This window comes from Lissotriton vulgaris, chromosome 12, assembly GCF_964263255.1.
Source record: "Lissotriton vulgaris chromosome 12, aLisVul1.2, whole genome shotgun sequence".
In the NCBI taxonomy this organism is placed as follows: Eukaryota; Metazoa; Chordata; class Amphibia; order Caudata; family Salamandridae; genus Lissotriton; species Lissotriton vulgaris.
The window spans coordinates 505,149,337-505,167,355 of NC_141700.1; the positions used below are offsets into that span (position 1 = coordinate 505,149,337).

At 45.5% G+C, this 18,019-nt stretch overlaps 1 protein-coding gene across 1 annotated transcript in view; it reads left to right on the plus strand.

The window, feature by feature from the left end:
* The window catches only part of RANBP10 (RAN binding protein 10), a 652,739-nt gene that overhangs the window by 570,628 nt on the left and 64,092 nt on the right, over nucleotides 1-18,019 (plus strand). The window contains exon 12 of the mRNA XM_086945263.1: nucleotides 3,034-3,176. Coding sequence (XP_086801389.1) covers nucleotides 3,034-3,176 — 143 coding nt within the window. The remainder of the gene's footprint in view (nucleotides 1-3,033; nucleotides 3,177-18,019) is intronic.

The following is an 18,019-nucleotide window of genomic DNA, read 5'->3' on the forward strand; positions in this document are numbered from 1 at the left end:
CCAGAGCAAAGGTGGAAAGGAACCGGGACCCGATGGGGTACCGGTAGATCTGTATAAATCTAACCCCAGTCTCTGGTGCCCACTCCTGACCCAGGTGTTTAATGCATCAGTCCTGGAGAACACCCCTCCTACTTGGAGTGAATCCCTAATTCTACCTATTTACAAGAAGGGAGATAGAGGCGAGGCAAAGAACTATCGCCCTATCTCCCTTCTTGATTCCTCCCTGAAGATTATGAGTAGGGTTCTCCTTATAAGGTTGGAGGAGTGGGTTGAAGAAAATAATATCATGGCTGAATCCCAATTTGGTTTTCGCAAAGGCTTAGGGACTACGGAGCAGTGCCTTAACCTTGACCTCCTTATAGTGAAATATACGAGAGCGAAACAAGGGTCCCTATTTCTCTGTTTTGCCGATCTCTCGAGCGCCTTTGACCTGTGGACCATGAACTCTTGTGGTGCACTTTACTGGCCATGGGCGCTCCCCCGGCAATCATTCACTTTCTGGCTTGTCTCTATAATAGGCTGTCGGCCCAGATACGTTTTGGTCCGTCGGGTGAATGTACTGAGAAAATCAGGGTTAAGTCAGGCATAAGGCAGGGCTGTGTACTGGCCCCCCTGCTATTTTCCCTCTTTATCAATTCCATCGAATCTGAACTCAAAAAGGTCATGGCTGATTCCCCTCAAGTCGGTGGACCTCCCGTACCAGTTCTGCTTTATGCCGACGATACGGTGCTTCTCTCGCGTACTCCAAATGGGCTACAGAAACTTATGAATACTTTTTATGATTTTATTAATGCGAGGAAATTGAAAATAAATAACACCAAGACCTTTATTATGGCCTGTGGTAAACGGATGAAGTCTGTTATGCCGTTCCATTTTAACAATCATAATATTGAGGTAGTGGATAGGTTCTGCTACCTCGGTGTTACCTTTAACAACAAGGGGACATGGTCCCAGGAGATTTCATATGTTAATGGTAGAATAGCCAAAAGCTCATCTGGTATTTTTCGATTTGCTGCAAAGCTAGGAAGCCGTCGTATACCTGATATGGTCGACATTTACAGGCATAGATGTGCGTCTATTGCTCTGTACGGCTCTGGTATTTGGGGCTATAGTCAGCATAGGGCACTGCAAAATACCGAGAATGGGTTCCTTAGAAGATTGCTTTGCCTACCTCCCTCGGCACCTACTGTACTGTGCCATAGCGAAGTTTGTTTAAATTATCTGACTGATCTGATGGGATTAAGACCCCTCATGGTATGGAGGTCAATATGGGCTAAAGAAGAGACTACTTTTTCTAGGAAGATTATCACCGATTGTTTGAAGTTGGACAAAGTCCTTAAGATTCCCTGGCTAAGCTATGTCTCTTCTACTTATGACAAGGTATTTAATTTTGACATCATTAAGGATCCCTATTGTGCCGTTACGGTATCGAAAAAGGAACTTAAAGATGTTTTCATCCAAACTAAGTCTGATATGCGTAGGGTAAAGTGTACTACCATGTCTACCTATGTATTTTAGCACACCAGTAAACCTGAAGGAAAGGGCATGCCTATGTACCTTAAATTCATAACCAAGCAGTCCCATCAGTTTGTTCTGATACGACTCAGACTTGGTATAGTACAAAATTTAGTTGCCTTCCCTGAGATGAAACTTCCTAGCCATTCCCCCTGTCCTTGTGATGGTCAGACTAGGCAAAGTACTCGGCACTTCAAGCTTATCTGCCCACTCTATATGCTTCTTCGCCGTCTCTATCTCAGACCTATGTTTTTAAGATTATCAGTGTATACTATTACCCAAGCCATGGAATTATTATTTGCACTTGACTCTGCAGACACCTGTTTTTTTACTGCTACTTTTTTACTCAAAGCCATTTCTCATAGGAAAAGTCTGGTGTTTTAAATCTTCCGAAATTCTTCATTTCTGAGCTATTGTTTTTTTATAATGTTTGTATTGTGTTTTATTGTACGCTTTTGTGATTGTTTTTAATAGTCGAATAAAGCTTGAAATTGAAATTGAAATTGATTGATAAGAAGCCCTAACTAAGAAGTCGCATGGCTGGATGATCCTGGGCACCTATTCCTCACAGGCTGCACAAAAGTATGTAGCTTTTGGCTTCGCCAAACATATAAAAATCTAAATTTTAAAATACAGACTAGGCTTGTTGCCATGCACAAAGCACTTTCCACATTGGCTGAAAAACCAATCTGATTCTAACAGCCGTCTGTGGGACAGCGCAAGAAGATATGCTGCATCTCCTCTGTACATGCAAAGATCTAACAGAGGAAAGGAGAACCCTTTTAAAACCACTTTTCAATCAGAGAGGCATCCGTACACGGAGAAGGCCGTGTTAGCGTGCTTTGCACCCGGGGACACGCAGCTTAACCTTAACTGCAGGTGTGTGAAAATTTTAGGAAAAGCAGATTAGAAAATGCTAAATCAGATCAGCATTGCAGCTGATGAGGAAAGAGACTGACCCTGTTAGAATAATCGTTTGCTTTTTTAATGGACTGTAAATACTATAATATCTTTTAATCGATTTTAATTTTTGAACTTACAATGAGATATTTGTAGCAATGGTTTTAAGTAACTCTGCTAAATAAAATAAACTTAAAACTTCAAATATCTTGAGCAATGTCTTTACAATGTATCATCAGGAGATGTATGAATATGCGCTGTTGAAATCAATAAATATTTTTTTTTTAAAAAGTCTCTTTATTAAGTGATGCCTAACCACCAAGTGCTACACAATTAGTTGTTTCTCTCTTTCACAAGAGTATTCATTCATATTGCCTTTAACTGTCATGTTCCAAGGTTCAGATGAATGCAGGCTTGAAAGTAATGTTTTGTAAGCTTCCAATTGTGTGACTTAGAACTCCACAACATGCCATTCTAAGCAGAGAGCCTGTCTCTCAGTTTGTGCTTGCATGCTTTTCTGAAGTTGTATGAATCCTTTTATAGGAAAAGGAGGTTTGTGTTTCAGGGGACAAAACAGCTTGTTTGAACAATATTTACACCGCCTCTTTCATCCTTCAGACGGAAGCTCCCAAAGGCAGCTGTGCGGGGGAAATCAAGCCGCCACAGAGCGTATGATCCAGTTTGGTAGAGAGCTGCAGACGCTGAGTGAGCACCTCTGCCGAGAGTATGGGAAGAATACTGCGCATAAACAGATGCTTCAGGTACCTTGGTGTCAGTGCTTCACCCTCTGCTTCCACATTGAAGTATCACTGCACTGCATTCTGTCTTTGAGGGCTTTATGGGCATAAGTGATGAACCACATTCTTCATCTGTAACAATCAGTTAAATCCCTTTTTTTGGTTAGAAATGATCATTTAGATCCCCTACCATCACCAACATTCTGAAGGCACATTCATGGTGTACTCTGCAAGGTGAAAGTGTCACCTTTAATGCTGTTGAGGAGGAGCTAATACAGGCTTAGTGTCTACATTTAATGTTTTTTTCTATCTGATGTGGCAAACCCCTCAGGATTCCAAGGGAAGAGTGTCAAAGAGGGGGTTCTATATACTACTGAAGGCTGCCTCCCTTTAACCCCTTAGCTTCTGAAGGTTATCCCACCCCGTCTTGAGCCCTTTATTTGATATTTGTTACAATTTGTGTGCATTTTTTTCCTCAAAACGTATCCAGGCCAAATTTGTGTCCTATTTCCCCCACATGTTGGTCATTGCAAGGGTGCCTTGGGTTTTTGGATTCCATGGGAGGAAACTGAAAAAATGGCCAAAGTGTACCAAAACGTGAGTTTGTTAATTTGTCATTTCACACAACTATTTTCCCCTAGTGCCTGAAAACATTTTGACCAATTTGATTGTTAAGTCCTAGTGGAAAAGTGTACACCAAGTGTCTTGAAGCCTTTGCGCTGTCTGGTTGAATTCCACCCTACGTCTGGGTATTGAGTCCCAAAATGCCTTTGAACTGTGGGAGTGACCAAGTGTTTTGTCAGTTTAGAGTTGCTGGCTCGTTGCTTCAGTAGTCTAGGTGAGCATTCACCCCTGCGGGCAAACTTGCAGAACAAGTTATCAGTTTGTTCTGATAACTCCAGAAGGTAGTGGAGGCCCAGCTTCCTTAATCAGAGTCAGACCTTTGAATCCCTTGATGACTTTTTAATCCCTGCTTCTGATTATTGCTATTGCTTAGTATGGGGGTTAGTTGGGCTGGGGAAGGTAATTCAGACACTAAATGGAAAATCTCACTTGCAGAAAAAAGCTAGAAAGCCTTCATCCCCCATTGCTTGGAAACAGACTTCCCAAAGCACAAGAGTCAAATAAAAAGTGGAAGCACTGACTGGTGTTTGCTATTTCTCCACAGTTGAGCATCCACCACCAGTCTTATTGAAAGGTCGCTCTCACATAAGAAGTGTACCAGATACATGAATTTGATTCTGCCATGCTCCCTGCCACTCTAGATCTTGGAGAAGCATGACATTGGAACAGATTCATCTGAGCAGGCCCAGGCTAAAATAGTGCCCTCATGGTTCTAGCTGATACCAGTAATCAAACTCTTCAGAATCTCTCTAAAACTGCTGAACAGGGTGAGTGGGGTAGACCCAAAGGGGGCTTGATAATTTGGGTTAGACAGTATCTTCAATATAAGCTAGTGGAGATTTACATTGATTCAAGGGACATTCTTATCATCAGGTTACTCCAGGGTAATTCTCCTGATCTCCTATTTATCAAGGTTTACTCTAGGGGCTTGCAAGGTGGGAAGGCCTCAAACACCATAGCACTTCTTGACGTTTTTTTAACAAACCAAAGAGGTCAAAGCAATACACTAATAGCTGGAGATTTTAACTGTACTTTCGAACCCCTGGATTTTCAGGATATGAAATGTAGCATAGAGGAGGATGAAAAATGGTTGATCCCTTCCCTGGATCTCACTCCAATAAAAAGGTGGTCTAGAGCAGCACTCCAACTAAAAGTATTTTGTTTGGAACATGGGGTGAGAGCAGTTACCGGGCGAACCAGATCAGATAAAACTGGGATGTCAACATACATTAGTGGGCAACGTAGCAGCCGCATAGACTATTTTATCATTAACAAGGAATTTTGGTCTAACTTGTTAGACATGAAGGTTCACTCTCGTCCAGAAAGCAACCATAATCCTTTACTTCTTTCTGTGCGGCACCTGCACTCAAACCATGGAGAAGTTTTGATCTCATGCTTAGACTCCGTAAAAGCTCATTTGACGAACGACACACGACGCCTTAAATGGGCTAATGTGGCAAATAAAGTAGACTACGTGAATCAAATGAGTATACTGGTAGACAATGCTATATCTATTCTCCGAGCTGATGCTGCGCATGATGGATCCACCCTCAGAGCTTCTCAGGTTCATGAGCTTCTTTTTATCGAACTTAAAAAATGTTTTATCACCAAACATTAAAAATTGGCTAAACCCCCATATCAGAAGGCTGCTGTCTGGTATAATTCATCCTGCTGTAATACTTGTAAATCTCTAGCGGCAGGCATCAGGACTAAAGATGGTGACGACTTAATAAGAGAGAAAAGGTCGGCATATAAGGCAGCACAATCCCAGGCCAAAAGGGACCGGGATGAAGATCATTGGGCTGATTTGCTCAAAGCTTGTTCCGGAAGGGATATGACCGCATTCTGGCATCTGGTGAAGTGGGCGAGCAGGGACCAAAGTAAAGTTCCCACGAACCATGTGGCGCCAGATCAGAGGGTCCTACACTATAAGGCCAGTTCGCATGTGGCTCAGATGTCCAAGATATTTTTGTAATGCCGTCTCCTTGCCCCACACAGAACTACGAAAGAAGTGGAAAATGCCCTCCTCCTGGTCCCGAAAGGTAGGGCTCCCGGGCAAGACTGCATCCCTGCGGAATTGTTCCTCCAAGATCTTCATATCTGGGTATTGTATATCCAGCTCCTAGTGAATGCCATTGTTAAGGGAGCAAAATTCCCCAGTACCTGGGCAGGAGCAGTTATACTTCCTATTCACAAAAAAGGGGATCATTCGATACCGGGTAATTATAGGCCCATAAGCCTGATTGACTGCATCCAAAAGGTGTCATCCAGGGTGGTGCTATGTAGACTTCAGGCATGGATGGAGGAATGTCATATCCTCTCTGATCTCCAAGCGGGATTCCGGCAATGTGTTAGCACAGTGGAACAGGTTTTAAAGTTTATTCTTATTTACTGGCGCACTGTAACTTTGGGGAGAGGTACTATCTACGCTGCCTTTGTAGACCTCAAGTCAGCATTTGACTTGGTCCCGCGACCCAAGTTGTGGTATACCCTGTTAAAGTTGGGTATGCCGCTGGATATCCTGGCTTTTGTTGTCAAACTACACATGGGCAGTTACGCTCAGGTTAGATGGGACGCGGCTGGTGGTACCACTGAAAAGTTCCAGGTTGAGAAGGGGGTGAGACAGGGGTGCGTCCTAGCACCAACCCTCTTCTCTTTGTACATTTACAAGGTAGTGAAATATTTCGAAGATTTCCCCGACAGATGCCTCGAATTTGAATTTAGCTGGGACTAAGATCCCGCTACTAATGTTCGCCGATGACACTCTTATTCTCTCAAAGACGAGACAGGGACTCCAACGTGCCCTCTCAAGATTTGAAGAGTTTTGTGCGGACCACGACCTCATTGTAAACATTGCTAAAACGAAGTACATGGTCCTGCACAACTCTAAAAAGGTCATCTGCGAAGTTAGAATGAAGTGTGGTACTGAAAATTCTGGACCCTGCTATTGTGTGGTACCGAAGCTCTACACTCGTGTCAAAAATATCATCGTATCATGACGATTTTGGTGTCGGCAGACCGGTAATGATTGAGATACTATACCTATGCATTTGCGTCATGATCGAGTGATGAGATCACCCTAAAATCGTAGTTTCTGTCTTGAACCCTCGGGTTCCATTTTGTGAGTGGCATCCATTTTGTGATTGCCCTTACATAGTCAAATGACCAAGGCCGAAGTCGATCTGAAAGGACACGTACACCTTTGCTGACTCCTCTGTGACCTGGGCGAGCTGACTCCACTGCCTGAAGCCAAACCTGTTCGGGCAGTCCCCATCCCAATGGCCGAGCGAGCTTAGTATCAGGGCACAACATGTCATAAACCGTTCATCGCATACAAGCTACGCTTAATCACACACACACCTGTCCCTGTTTCTTCTTTATGACTAGTTTTACAAGGAGGAGGTGCCCGATTTTATTAGGGGTCCGTCGATATCTGATGGAAGTTCTGGGCCTCGCCGAGTAATCTATCACGAACTGGACAAACTAAAATATGGGCTTGCCATCATGACTCTGCTTTTTCTTTGTAGTAGAAATATTTATATGACCAACTGTAAACCAAGGAATTCTTGCCCGAAGTGTATTATTTTGTATAAAAAGAAGAGGCTGGTTCTGTAAAAGCGAGCAGTCTCCTGAGAACATACATGCGCTTCATGCTGTTGTACTTTAGGATACCTGTTACTGGTTGCAGCCAATAAATACGATCCTTGACATCACCTAGAAGACTCTGTGTTTCTGTGGTCCAAAACAGGAAGGACTCAAAGAGGTCTCTGGGTGTTCCCCCTGGCACCGCTGGGTCCATAAAAACCTGGTACCTCAGTAGGAAGGGTCCTTAGACCAAACGGAGATCTTTTCTTATTTGGGGGTTTTAATAGACCGGAAACAAAGTTGGAAGCCACAATTAGACTGCCTTTCTGTCAAACACGCTCAACTTTCTGGCGCCTTGCTTAAGGAGCACAGACACTCATACACCAAACCCATAGCTCCTGTGCTACAGATTTATAATGCCAAAATTGGCGCCTCAATCCTATATGGGGTGGAGTTGTGGGGACATGCCAATTTGGACTCTCTAGTGGTGGGCCAGAATACATTTCTACGGTCTTTAACCCCTTCGCTGCTCATGACGAGCTGAGCTCGTCATTAGGCACGGTTGAGCTGTGCTTATGACGAGCTGAGCTTGTCATGAACAATGGGGAAAATTCAAAGCTCAGCATAGGAGGGGAAAACTCAAAGCAGCCAAGGTGTTAACTGGCCTTCCCCAATCCACCCCACTAGTACCTCTTTTTTTGGATTTGGGATGTCACTCAATTAGGGATGTGGCACATTATAGGCTTGTAGCATATTGGAGGAGACTTTGGGTGACTCCTGAGCTCGCACACTACTTCCTGGCCCTCTTAGAAGTCAGGGATCTAGATGTAAACAGGAAAGTTCTGTGGCTCAGTTGTGTTAAAAACATACTCTATGAGTTGGGGATGAGCCGTCTGTGGACCGCCCCAGCCGGAAGTGTATTTCCAAGTCAAACTGAGCTAAAGGCAGCCTATTGGGACATGATTAATACGAAACGCTTTGCACTTTCTTCCAGCCTTACTCTGTCTAAAGCTTTTCTTGATATAAAGCATGAGCTCAAATTTGAGGGGTATTGGGACTTAATTACTTCAATTCGAGACAGGAAATTATTCCACCAGTTTAGGGTGGGATCCTTGCCTATAAACACCTTCACCTCTAAATGGTGTAATACAAATACCAGCAATTGCCCTTTCTGTCCGGACAGGATTGAAACACTGGGTCACATCTTTTTTGTCTGTCAAGCCTATACTAAACCCAGGCGTACTTGGCTGAAACCCGTATGTTCTAGTCTGGGCACTAGGTCCAGTAGTGAGGCCTTCAGAATCCTAAAAACAACAGTGGAAGGCCCAAATTGTGGTTGCTACAGCAAAGTTCATGGACTGGGTGTGGGTGATTCATTCGATTGAAAGGAGACACTTGTAACAGTCCATGTTCTGGCTCATACCTCTGTATTTTTAATATAGCACTACGCATCTTATTGTACTGTTAGTATGCTCCCCTACAAATATAAAATTAATTGCCAATTTTTTTGTAGGTTGCCCAATATGGATTTGTTTTAGAGTTTTTTAAAACGTATTTATTGTTTTATGAAGAATATCCAGGGTGTTAGTTTTAAACTATCCTAATTAAGAAGTCTCTTGTTTTAGAATCATGTTGTATTGTCTCATCCGGCCCTCATGTCTATGCTGTTTCAACTTTTGTGATTTTTGTTATAAATCGAAATAAAGTTTATAAACTGAAACTGGATATCATCCACGCCTAGTGTGTATTTTGACAGAGCTGGAGCCCTGCCTACTACCAGGCAACTCTTTCTGGATTTTATCAGCTGAGCGCATGAGTTGCAGTTACCTGCAACACTCTTCAAGGGACTTTGGCTGTACCTTATACAGTGTCCAAGAGCAACACTGAATGTGTGCCCCAGTTTTCTGCATCCCTGGGCCACTTTAACATTACAGAAGGGGCTGCAGTTGCTTGTGCAGCCCCTTCTGTCATAGATAGTGCAGGCACACGTAGAGTGATGGCGCTTTCTCAAGGGACGTTCCATCATTTGTATGGGTGTGTGGTGCTTGCCTCTTTGCCTGCGGCATGTTATGGACGTGGCACAGTGAAAGAGACCGTTGGAGGCTCACTGACTCTGCGTTGCAGGTGACTCAGTCAGTTCACATCGCCCAGCCCAAGGACGCCCTCTGAAATGGAGTCCTGTGGACCCCCCGCCACCCCCCACACACGCACACACTCATTACAATGCACCCAGGCGCAGTGGAAGCTCTGCCCTCTCTTTTTGAAGTGCAGTTCGGGTGCTACCTGCTCAGTGAAAGATGGAGCATCTGCTTCAAACAGCTCCTCCGCTTTCCATTAAATACACGGTCCGAATACCTGCAAGCTTGCTGTTGCCCTGAGTGCAGTGCAGTATATTTAATAAGGTACACTGTCCCTGTTTGTGCCCGGGACACAATTTTACAGATGCACCACAGCACAAACAAGCACAGTGTGCCTTATGAATATTACGCACCATTGTTTCTAAGAATACTGAGCCAGAGCTAGGGTGCTTCATTGACATTCACCTGGCCTGTACCAATGGTACAGATTTGCAAGACAGTTATGTGGGCTTCCCCACAAGCATTCTTCAGGTACTGTGTTCTTGCAGTCATTTTGACCAAGACGTTCTTGTTCACCTAGACCTATGCTATCTAATATTGCTTCTGTTCACAATGCTGTGGAAGTTACTCAGAAATTGAGATTGTGTAAGAGCCAGGAGTAAGATAAAGAATGTGATAATGTGGTTTTTTACTGCTGGTACCTTCATATGTAGCAAAGTCTGTTCTCCCCAACCGTTGACCTGACCAAAAAAATCTGATTAGCTAACAAAACATTTTTTTAAAAGAAGTGTTGTTGAGCTCTTACAGAAATGGGCTTACAGGTACAACACACGTGTGGTACTGAGCATGCAAAAACAGTTTTCAGTCATATTAGCTGCTGGCATGATGCCCTAAGCTGATGATGGGAATGAAGGCAAGGAGACCTTTTTCAAGCACATCTTTTCCTCCATGAGTTTGCTCTGCGATCAGTAAGTACCAGCTGTCTTGCAGGCCGCCACTCCCATGCCCTACAGGACACAATGCCCTAAGTTTTACCTGCAGTTTCGGACAATCTTAGGAGTGTCCCTCACCCAAGTTATAAAGGATGGCCGCGACACAGCTAAATTTGTCATTAACTCTGGCTTGAATACAACCAACTGCTTAGGTCAGGTGATGTGTATGAGTGTGGCATTTTGCTGCCTCACCTGGATGAGGTCTATGTGCTTTTTCTTGGATATTTAGGTATCTTTTTGTTTTTGGAAAACCTTTATTGATACTTCAACCAGTTACAAGTATGGGCCTACAACCACCAGGGCTGGCCGCTAATCAATATCATTTCAACCAAGCAATTAGAACTAAACTTGGCCTCCCGGGAGGTGAATACAGCACGACTTCAATTAAAACTGGCAGCATGGCATACTATACGGATAGCAGGATAATAAAGGTTCCATTTTATAATATAAAGATAGAAGGATCAGGTGCCATACAATATCACAAAGGTGTATAAAGGGCGGGCAAAACAGTAGGAGGTCCACAGTTAGTTCGATATCATTCAAAACAGTGTCGCTGAGGCATACGATTCAGGATAAACAAGCATACAATTAATGTTCGCGCCAGTAGAGTGCCCGCCCGATGGTACTGAAGTACCGTGAAAGTATAGGCACAGATAAAAAGTCGACAATTGACAAAAGAATAGACCCACTACGCTGACCCGAAAAAGAAGAAACAAAAGAAAAGGCGAAGAAAGAGAAGAAGAAAAAAAAGGCCATAGAAACAAATAGTAAAAACAAAATTCCCCCCCTCCAACCCCCCACCCTGCACCCCTGCAGATGACTACGGCCTACCCCCCTAGCAGCGTGCCTGTCGCCCCGTAAATGAACCCGAAATATAGAAGAACAAAGGGAAAAAAAGGAAAAGAGAAAGAAAGAAGGGACTAATACCCTACCCAAAAAGGAGAAATGGAGGAGGGCTATGTCAAACGCATTCCCGGACTCACTCCCCCGTCTTAACGAAGAATCCCCCACCATGCTAACACGATCAAGCAGACCACAATAAAACAGTACATCAGAGGAAACTAGAAATCCCGCCCCGGACTCAGTTAACCAGATAAAGCAGTCCCGTTACCAATAAATCAAAATTGTGAAACCTCAAACAACAGTCTCAGCCTTGGCCCCGTCGATCAAATTTGCTGATCCCCTCCGATAAAGAGAGCCCCACCGTAAAATTATCAAAGGTCAAACAGAAGTTGTCGAAACATAGTCTATAAGTCGAAGAAAGGATGGCAAGTCCCAAAGTAGACGCTCGAGTCCAACGATGCCCCTTCCCCACTCTAAGACCAGGCACTATCCCATCCGCCATCTTGATGGACCCGCTGGGAAGGGGGTGCGACACAGTCCCACACAGATCACAATTACGAGCAAACGTCTCCAAATCGGGAAAAGCAGTGAAATGTTTCGCCAATTGCAGTTCCATAGATTCCGACTTTGTAGGTGCATCGCCAATCTCCACATGTTCGAACCGTTCCACTTCTGTAGGGGCATGGAAAGCTCCAAGCACCGGGTCAAATTGCATCGCTGGGGTAGCAATAGGGGAAGGAACTGGCCACCGGGTCTCGGGCAGCAAATCAGAGTCCGGTCCCGATCCTCTAATTCCGTCCGCCGCCAACATCAGATTCCAGGCCTGGGTCTTCATAGTCGCCTGAAGTGCCTCAAGGGCCGCCATCACTGACCGCAATGACGGGCCGCACTGAACCCGCTCCGCCGGGCTTCGCATAGCATCAAGCATATTAACCCCCACGGAGAGGCGCCTTCCCTGGGGTAAGATTAGGCGGAGCAGGAATGAACCGTGAGGGAACGATCGTCAATAGGCGTTAGTGCGCACCAAGTCTCCGACCCGACGGCACCGGCGCTACGTACGCCAGGCCCCCGGGTCTCGGACCCCCACACACACCACCTCGGGCGTCACTCATCTCCTCACCTCCGGTACAGTTCCAGGCAGCAGATCGGCAGCAAAGCAATCATAAAAATGTCGGAAGTTCCATGGACCGGACCCTGCCGCTCTCTCCGGTCCGCTGTTGTTCAACTAGGACCCGGCTAGGCCAACACTGGAGACCCCGGCTTCCAGACTGGGCTAGGCCTCAAATTAAACCTCGACATAACTCCACTCCACCATGTCGGAAAAATCTCGGGATTGCACCATCAGTCCGCAGAGTAGTTCATGCACCCGGATATGGGGCGAGAAATCAGGATATACGACAGGATAGTCGAGCGAAAGACGGGGGGCAGCGGAGCCGGGAGGCTATGCGGCCATCTTACTTGCTGTCGTAGCTCCTCCTCTATTTAGGTATCCTTAATGAACTTGCCATTTGAGGGCTATCGCATTTTTGGCAACATCGTGGATGTTACTCTAAAACGCTTTATGGAGAGCAGGACCGCTGCACGTTCTTGGGTCTGTCTGCCCCAACCAGACAATTGTTCCATCAATTTTGCCCCCTACTACCTATGGCAGGGGTTTTCAATTTTGCTAGTGTCACACCCCACTGCCAACCCAGCTAGCCTTCCCGTCTTTTTGTGCCTGAGGTTGCGGCTTAGAAAGACAATGCGCTGGGCATCAGGAATAATGTCAGCTCAGTCCCTTGCTCCTCCTGCAATAGCAGTTGAAAAACCACTTTAGTGTGCGTACACTGTCAGTCAGGATCTGTCATTTCTTAGGGAGGGGTGGTTTGCATTCCATCGTCTCTGACAAGTGGGTCCTCTCCAAATTGTTAATTTGGGCAACGTTCTCCCGTTACTTTCTACCCAGCGCACGTTCCATCACCATCAGGAAGGACCACCTCTCCGTCTTTCTGCAGGAAGTTATGTTGGGTTCATACATTTTATTGAGCTCACGATGACCAAAAGTAGTCTTAGCACTAGTATCATTTAAACAAGAAATTATCCAGCATTGGGGTATCTTTCTTAGATTCACATGCTTGAATCCTCCCCCGTCGTCGAAGTGGGAGTCCTACAATATCATAATCAAGCAGTAATAAACTATCATAGGCTATAATGGCTCTAGGCCATGAGTTTAATAGTCTGTCTATGTCCAATCAGCTGCTAGCACGCTCTAGAACACTCCCAAGAAAGTCTGAGTCCCCCAGATTTTCACTGCACGTTGTGTGTGAAGTGAGTCTTCATGAGTTCTGCTCAGTAGTCTCCTTTAAAAAGCTTTATTCAACTTGGATATTGCCAATATGTCCGATAGAAAAGGCCTTTTCTGTCCCTGCAAGACATGTAGGAAGAAGAGAGAAGAGTTAATGAGGATGACCAACATAAGGGACTGCCTTGACTACCTCCATCTTAGGCGTGAGGTAAGGGAGTGCAAGATTTGCTGCACTTTCTCCTCAAAAACTGTGCCGGACAGGGAAGGGAGACTGCTCCTATGGCTTCAGAGGCCAATACTCAGAAAACATCTTCTGAGGAGGACAGAGATTCCTCTGCCAGGTCTAACAAGAGAGCTAGATCCCTCGAAGGAGCTTCAGAGAAGTCCAGAAAATCTATCAAGACTTCCCATCAGCCTTACAGCTCCACGAAAAAGGAGGAACCGAAACATTTCTTCCCAGAGACCTCTTTACCTGGTCTGTCGATACCTTTTGCCAGACAGCCCTCCTACCTCCTCTACCAACCCAATGAGGCATAAATCTGCTTCAAAATCCCCGTCAACACCTCGATCGTCAACGACCACCACTACCATCTTATCGTCGACGCGAAGACGACAACAGCCATTGGAGCTCCCTTCTCATTGACGAAGATCCAGGCATCCACTAAATTCCCTTCGGCACTCACGTTGACTATAATTCGGTTGCCATCACTGCCACCTACGATGGTTCCAGTGACCCTCCAGTCAATGACTGCCTCATTGTCGATGATCCCGTCCATGTCTTCGTCGACGGTGGGCCCTTCGATGTTGACCATGGTTATTTCTCCAACGATGGCACTGTCAATATTCTCCGTCAATGACAATAAAAATCCCTTAAGAACTCCAGGCACCTCACTCTGCCAGGAACTTACTTCTCCTAGCAAGGTCTCACCTCTGCTGCTACTGGATATTGAGAAGTTGCATGATGACTGCAGCCTCTTTAGAGCAGCTCAGTCTTTCAGAGCTGAATGTAAAATGTCAGGAGGAAGATGAAGAGTATGTAGACGAAGGACAATATTTTCAACAGTGTTATCCTCCACCCCCAAGGTACTATGACCCATAGGGATATTATTCTGACCCTCCATCTAAGCGGTACACTTCGCATCTTCCTGCGTCTTTGGTGCAGGATCCTCGGGCTCTGCTGTCCATCACAGGCATTTTCCACATCCCTCTGAAGAGCAACCTGCTGAATTAGCACCACCATCTGCTACACCCCTGATTCCACCATGCCTTCCTCTGCCAGCTACATCTAGGATAACACGTATGTCCTATGTAGCACCCAGAGATTATTCTTCTTCCTCGGATGAGGAGGGGGAAATTATGGATAGTTAACCACCTCTAGATGAATATACGACTGTATACTTCCAATTTCGTCCCCACCTTGCCAGACTAATTCACCTCCTGATGATATTGGAGGTTTCCATAACATCATGGACACTGCCACAACCAGATTTCACCTTCCAGTCTCTGTGAAGCAGCCTGACTACTTCCTCTAAGATTTCAAAGAGGAGTCCAGAAGATTGGTACTTTCTATACCGATAGTGGACTACATTTGGCAAGAGGAAGTATAGATGTTGAAATATCCAGCCATTGTACCAGCTGTCATTCCACCCATGGACATTAAGTACAGAGCACCTGAGGACTCCCAGTTATGCTTGACAGGACTCCCCAAGCCTGACTGTCCTTTCGCAGGTGGCACAATGACAGTGGAAAAGCCTGTCTACTCCTATTTCCGCACCACCTAAAAAAGAGGGATGCTGCCTAGATAACATCGGAAAAAGGTTTTCGACCATATCCTCAATCAAAATGTGACAGCCGACCCTCCTTGCCATTCTAGGCTTCTGTGGCTGCCAGATGTGGCCGGATATTGGGGATATCATCGACCTCCTTCCTGAGGACAAATGTCCGGAAGCAAAGAAAATCTTGCTGGAGGGTGATCGAACATCATCCATCTCCTCCACAGGCTTCCGTCAACTAGCCAACGCAGCTGTCTTACAACACCAGGAGTGGCTAAAGGTGGCCTCATTTTGACATGAGGTCCAATTAAAAATACTGGACATGGCTTATGACTGTGACACACTAATTGGCAAGCACATTGACGATGCTCTCCTTGCCATTAATAAAAATACCGGTACTGCAAAATCTCTGGGCACTCTCCAATACCGCAAGGTGCCTTTCAGAGGGGCGCGGCCGTGGTTTCTCCTCTTACAGGGGTGGATACCTGCCCTCATAACAATACCAGTCATAACAGTCATTGTACAGGACACAAAACCAGCAACTATCCTATCAGCAGTCCTCTATAATTGGTTTCTCAAAGCAAGGGCCTTGTAAATGACTGCCCCGTAGAGCTGTCACCAGTCCCACAAACAGTGACCCTCTCCAGGTAAAAGCTAAAACATCTTCTCATCCAGTTGGTGCAAAAATATCCCACTATCTCCCTCATTGGCAAGCCATTACCTCAGACAGATGGGTATTGAACCTTGTCACCTCAGGCCATCCCTTGGAGTTTACATAAAGACTACCAACTAATGCGCCAAAGGGAGCCCCTCCCCCTTGTCTTCACTTATTGCTGAAAGAAGCTCTCTGAATGCTCTCAAAAGGGGCAATAGTGAAGGTCTCAACAGTGCAGAGAGGAATAGGATTCTACTCCTGCTTTTTCTCATCTAAAAGAAATCCGGAGTAAAGACCGATCCTAGATCACCGGAAACTCAACAAATTCCTCCGCAAACAATCCTTCCAGATGGTAACACTCTGCAACATTCTTCATCGCCTCAACAGCAGAGACATCATGACTTCTCTGGACCTGGAAGATGCTTACTTCCCTTCCCAACCCTTCCACACACTGCAAATATCTTCAATTCACAGTAACTGGTACCCATTACCAATTCAATGTCTGCCCCCTAAAGTCTGCACTTCGGATATTGACCAAGTGAATGGCCCCAGTAGCAGCAGCACTCACAAAGCAAGGTAATCAGGTATTCCCTTACCTAGATGACTGGCTGTTTAAAGCCCCAACCCCAGTACAAGCTGCCAAGGCTACAGAAAACTTTCAAGCAATGTTTCGCAACCTAGGCCTCACTGTCCGTTGTCAAAAGACCTCCACCATTCCCTGTCAAACCATGACATTCCTTGGAGCGGATTGTGACACCATACAGAACAAAGCCTGCCTCTCCCAAGAAAGGCAAACAAAGCTGCCATGTTTGGCTCAAAGCATTGCAAGAAAACAGACCATTTCTGTGTGGCTTTTTAAGTCGCTTCTAGGCATGATCTCCTTGGCAATAAGCTTGGTCCCCTTGGTGCGCCTCAAAAGGAGACAGTTGCAAGAGGAGTTCCAGTGGATCAGTCAGAAGGGTCCATCGAGGACTTGATCTCCATCTCTCCTCAAATGTTAGCTACAGTGACATGTTGGTCTCACATGCAACATCTCTCTCAAGGCCTCCTGTTTCTATAGCCAGTGCCTGATTTTTATCATCACTATGGACGCCTCCATGGAGGTCTGGGGGGCCACATGCAAGACCTTCAAATCCAGGGAAGGTGATCAACAAGTCAGTCTCTGCACATCAACAGCTTGGAGCTCAAAGCCATTTTTCTCACTCTGCAAGCTTTCTTCTCAAGGATTGTGACCTCCTCTGTGATGGTTCGTATTGACAATTTGACTAGCATGTATTATATCAACAAACAGGGAGGAACCCAATCGCTCATGTTATCTCATGAAGCCCAGGAGCTTTGGGATTGGCTCACAGCTCACCATATATTCTTTAAGGCAGAGTATCTGTCTGAAATCCACAACACTCCTGCAGACACCCTTAGCAGGACCAAAGCCAGCAGCTGAGCAGGTTATTTTCATTGTGGATGAAACCCACGATGGATCTCTTGGCAACAGCAACCAAAACAAAATGGCGGTTCCACGCCATTCGATTTCCTCTCCCCTGAGGGAATGCCCTTTTGATGCGCTGGTCTGGGATTTATGCGTATGCTTTTCCCCCTTCCCCACTGATTCCCAGAGTCCTCACCAAGATGAAGACTGAAAACTGTTGTCTCCTGTTGATCGCTCCCAAGTGGCCCAGACAGCACTAGTTTTCAGAGCTTCTCCTTTCAGAAACTAAGCCCATTTGTCTCCTACCAACGCCGTCCCCCTCTAACTCGAATCAAAGGTCAAATACGTCATCTGGAGCCAGCATCTCTCCATTTACACATGTGACTCCTGAGTGCTATGAATTTTGGAATATGAAGATCACAAAACAATGCAGGGATATTATCTCCAAATCTAGAGCGGAAGGCACCAACAAGACTTACAGGTCCAAGTGGAGGAGATTCTGCCAGTGGTGTCAGAAATAGAACTTTCCACGCGTCACCTGAGCAGATCTTACCTTACATTCTCTCCCTGGCCAAGTCAGGCCTGGTATTTGCAACGGTGGAAGTTCA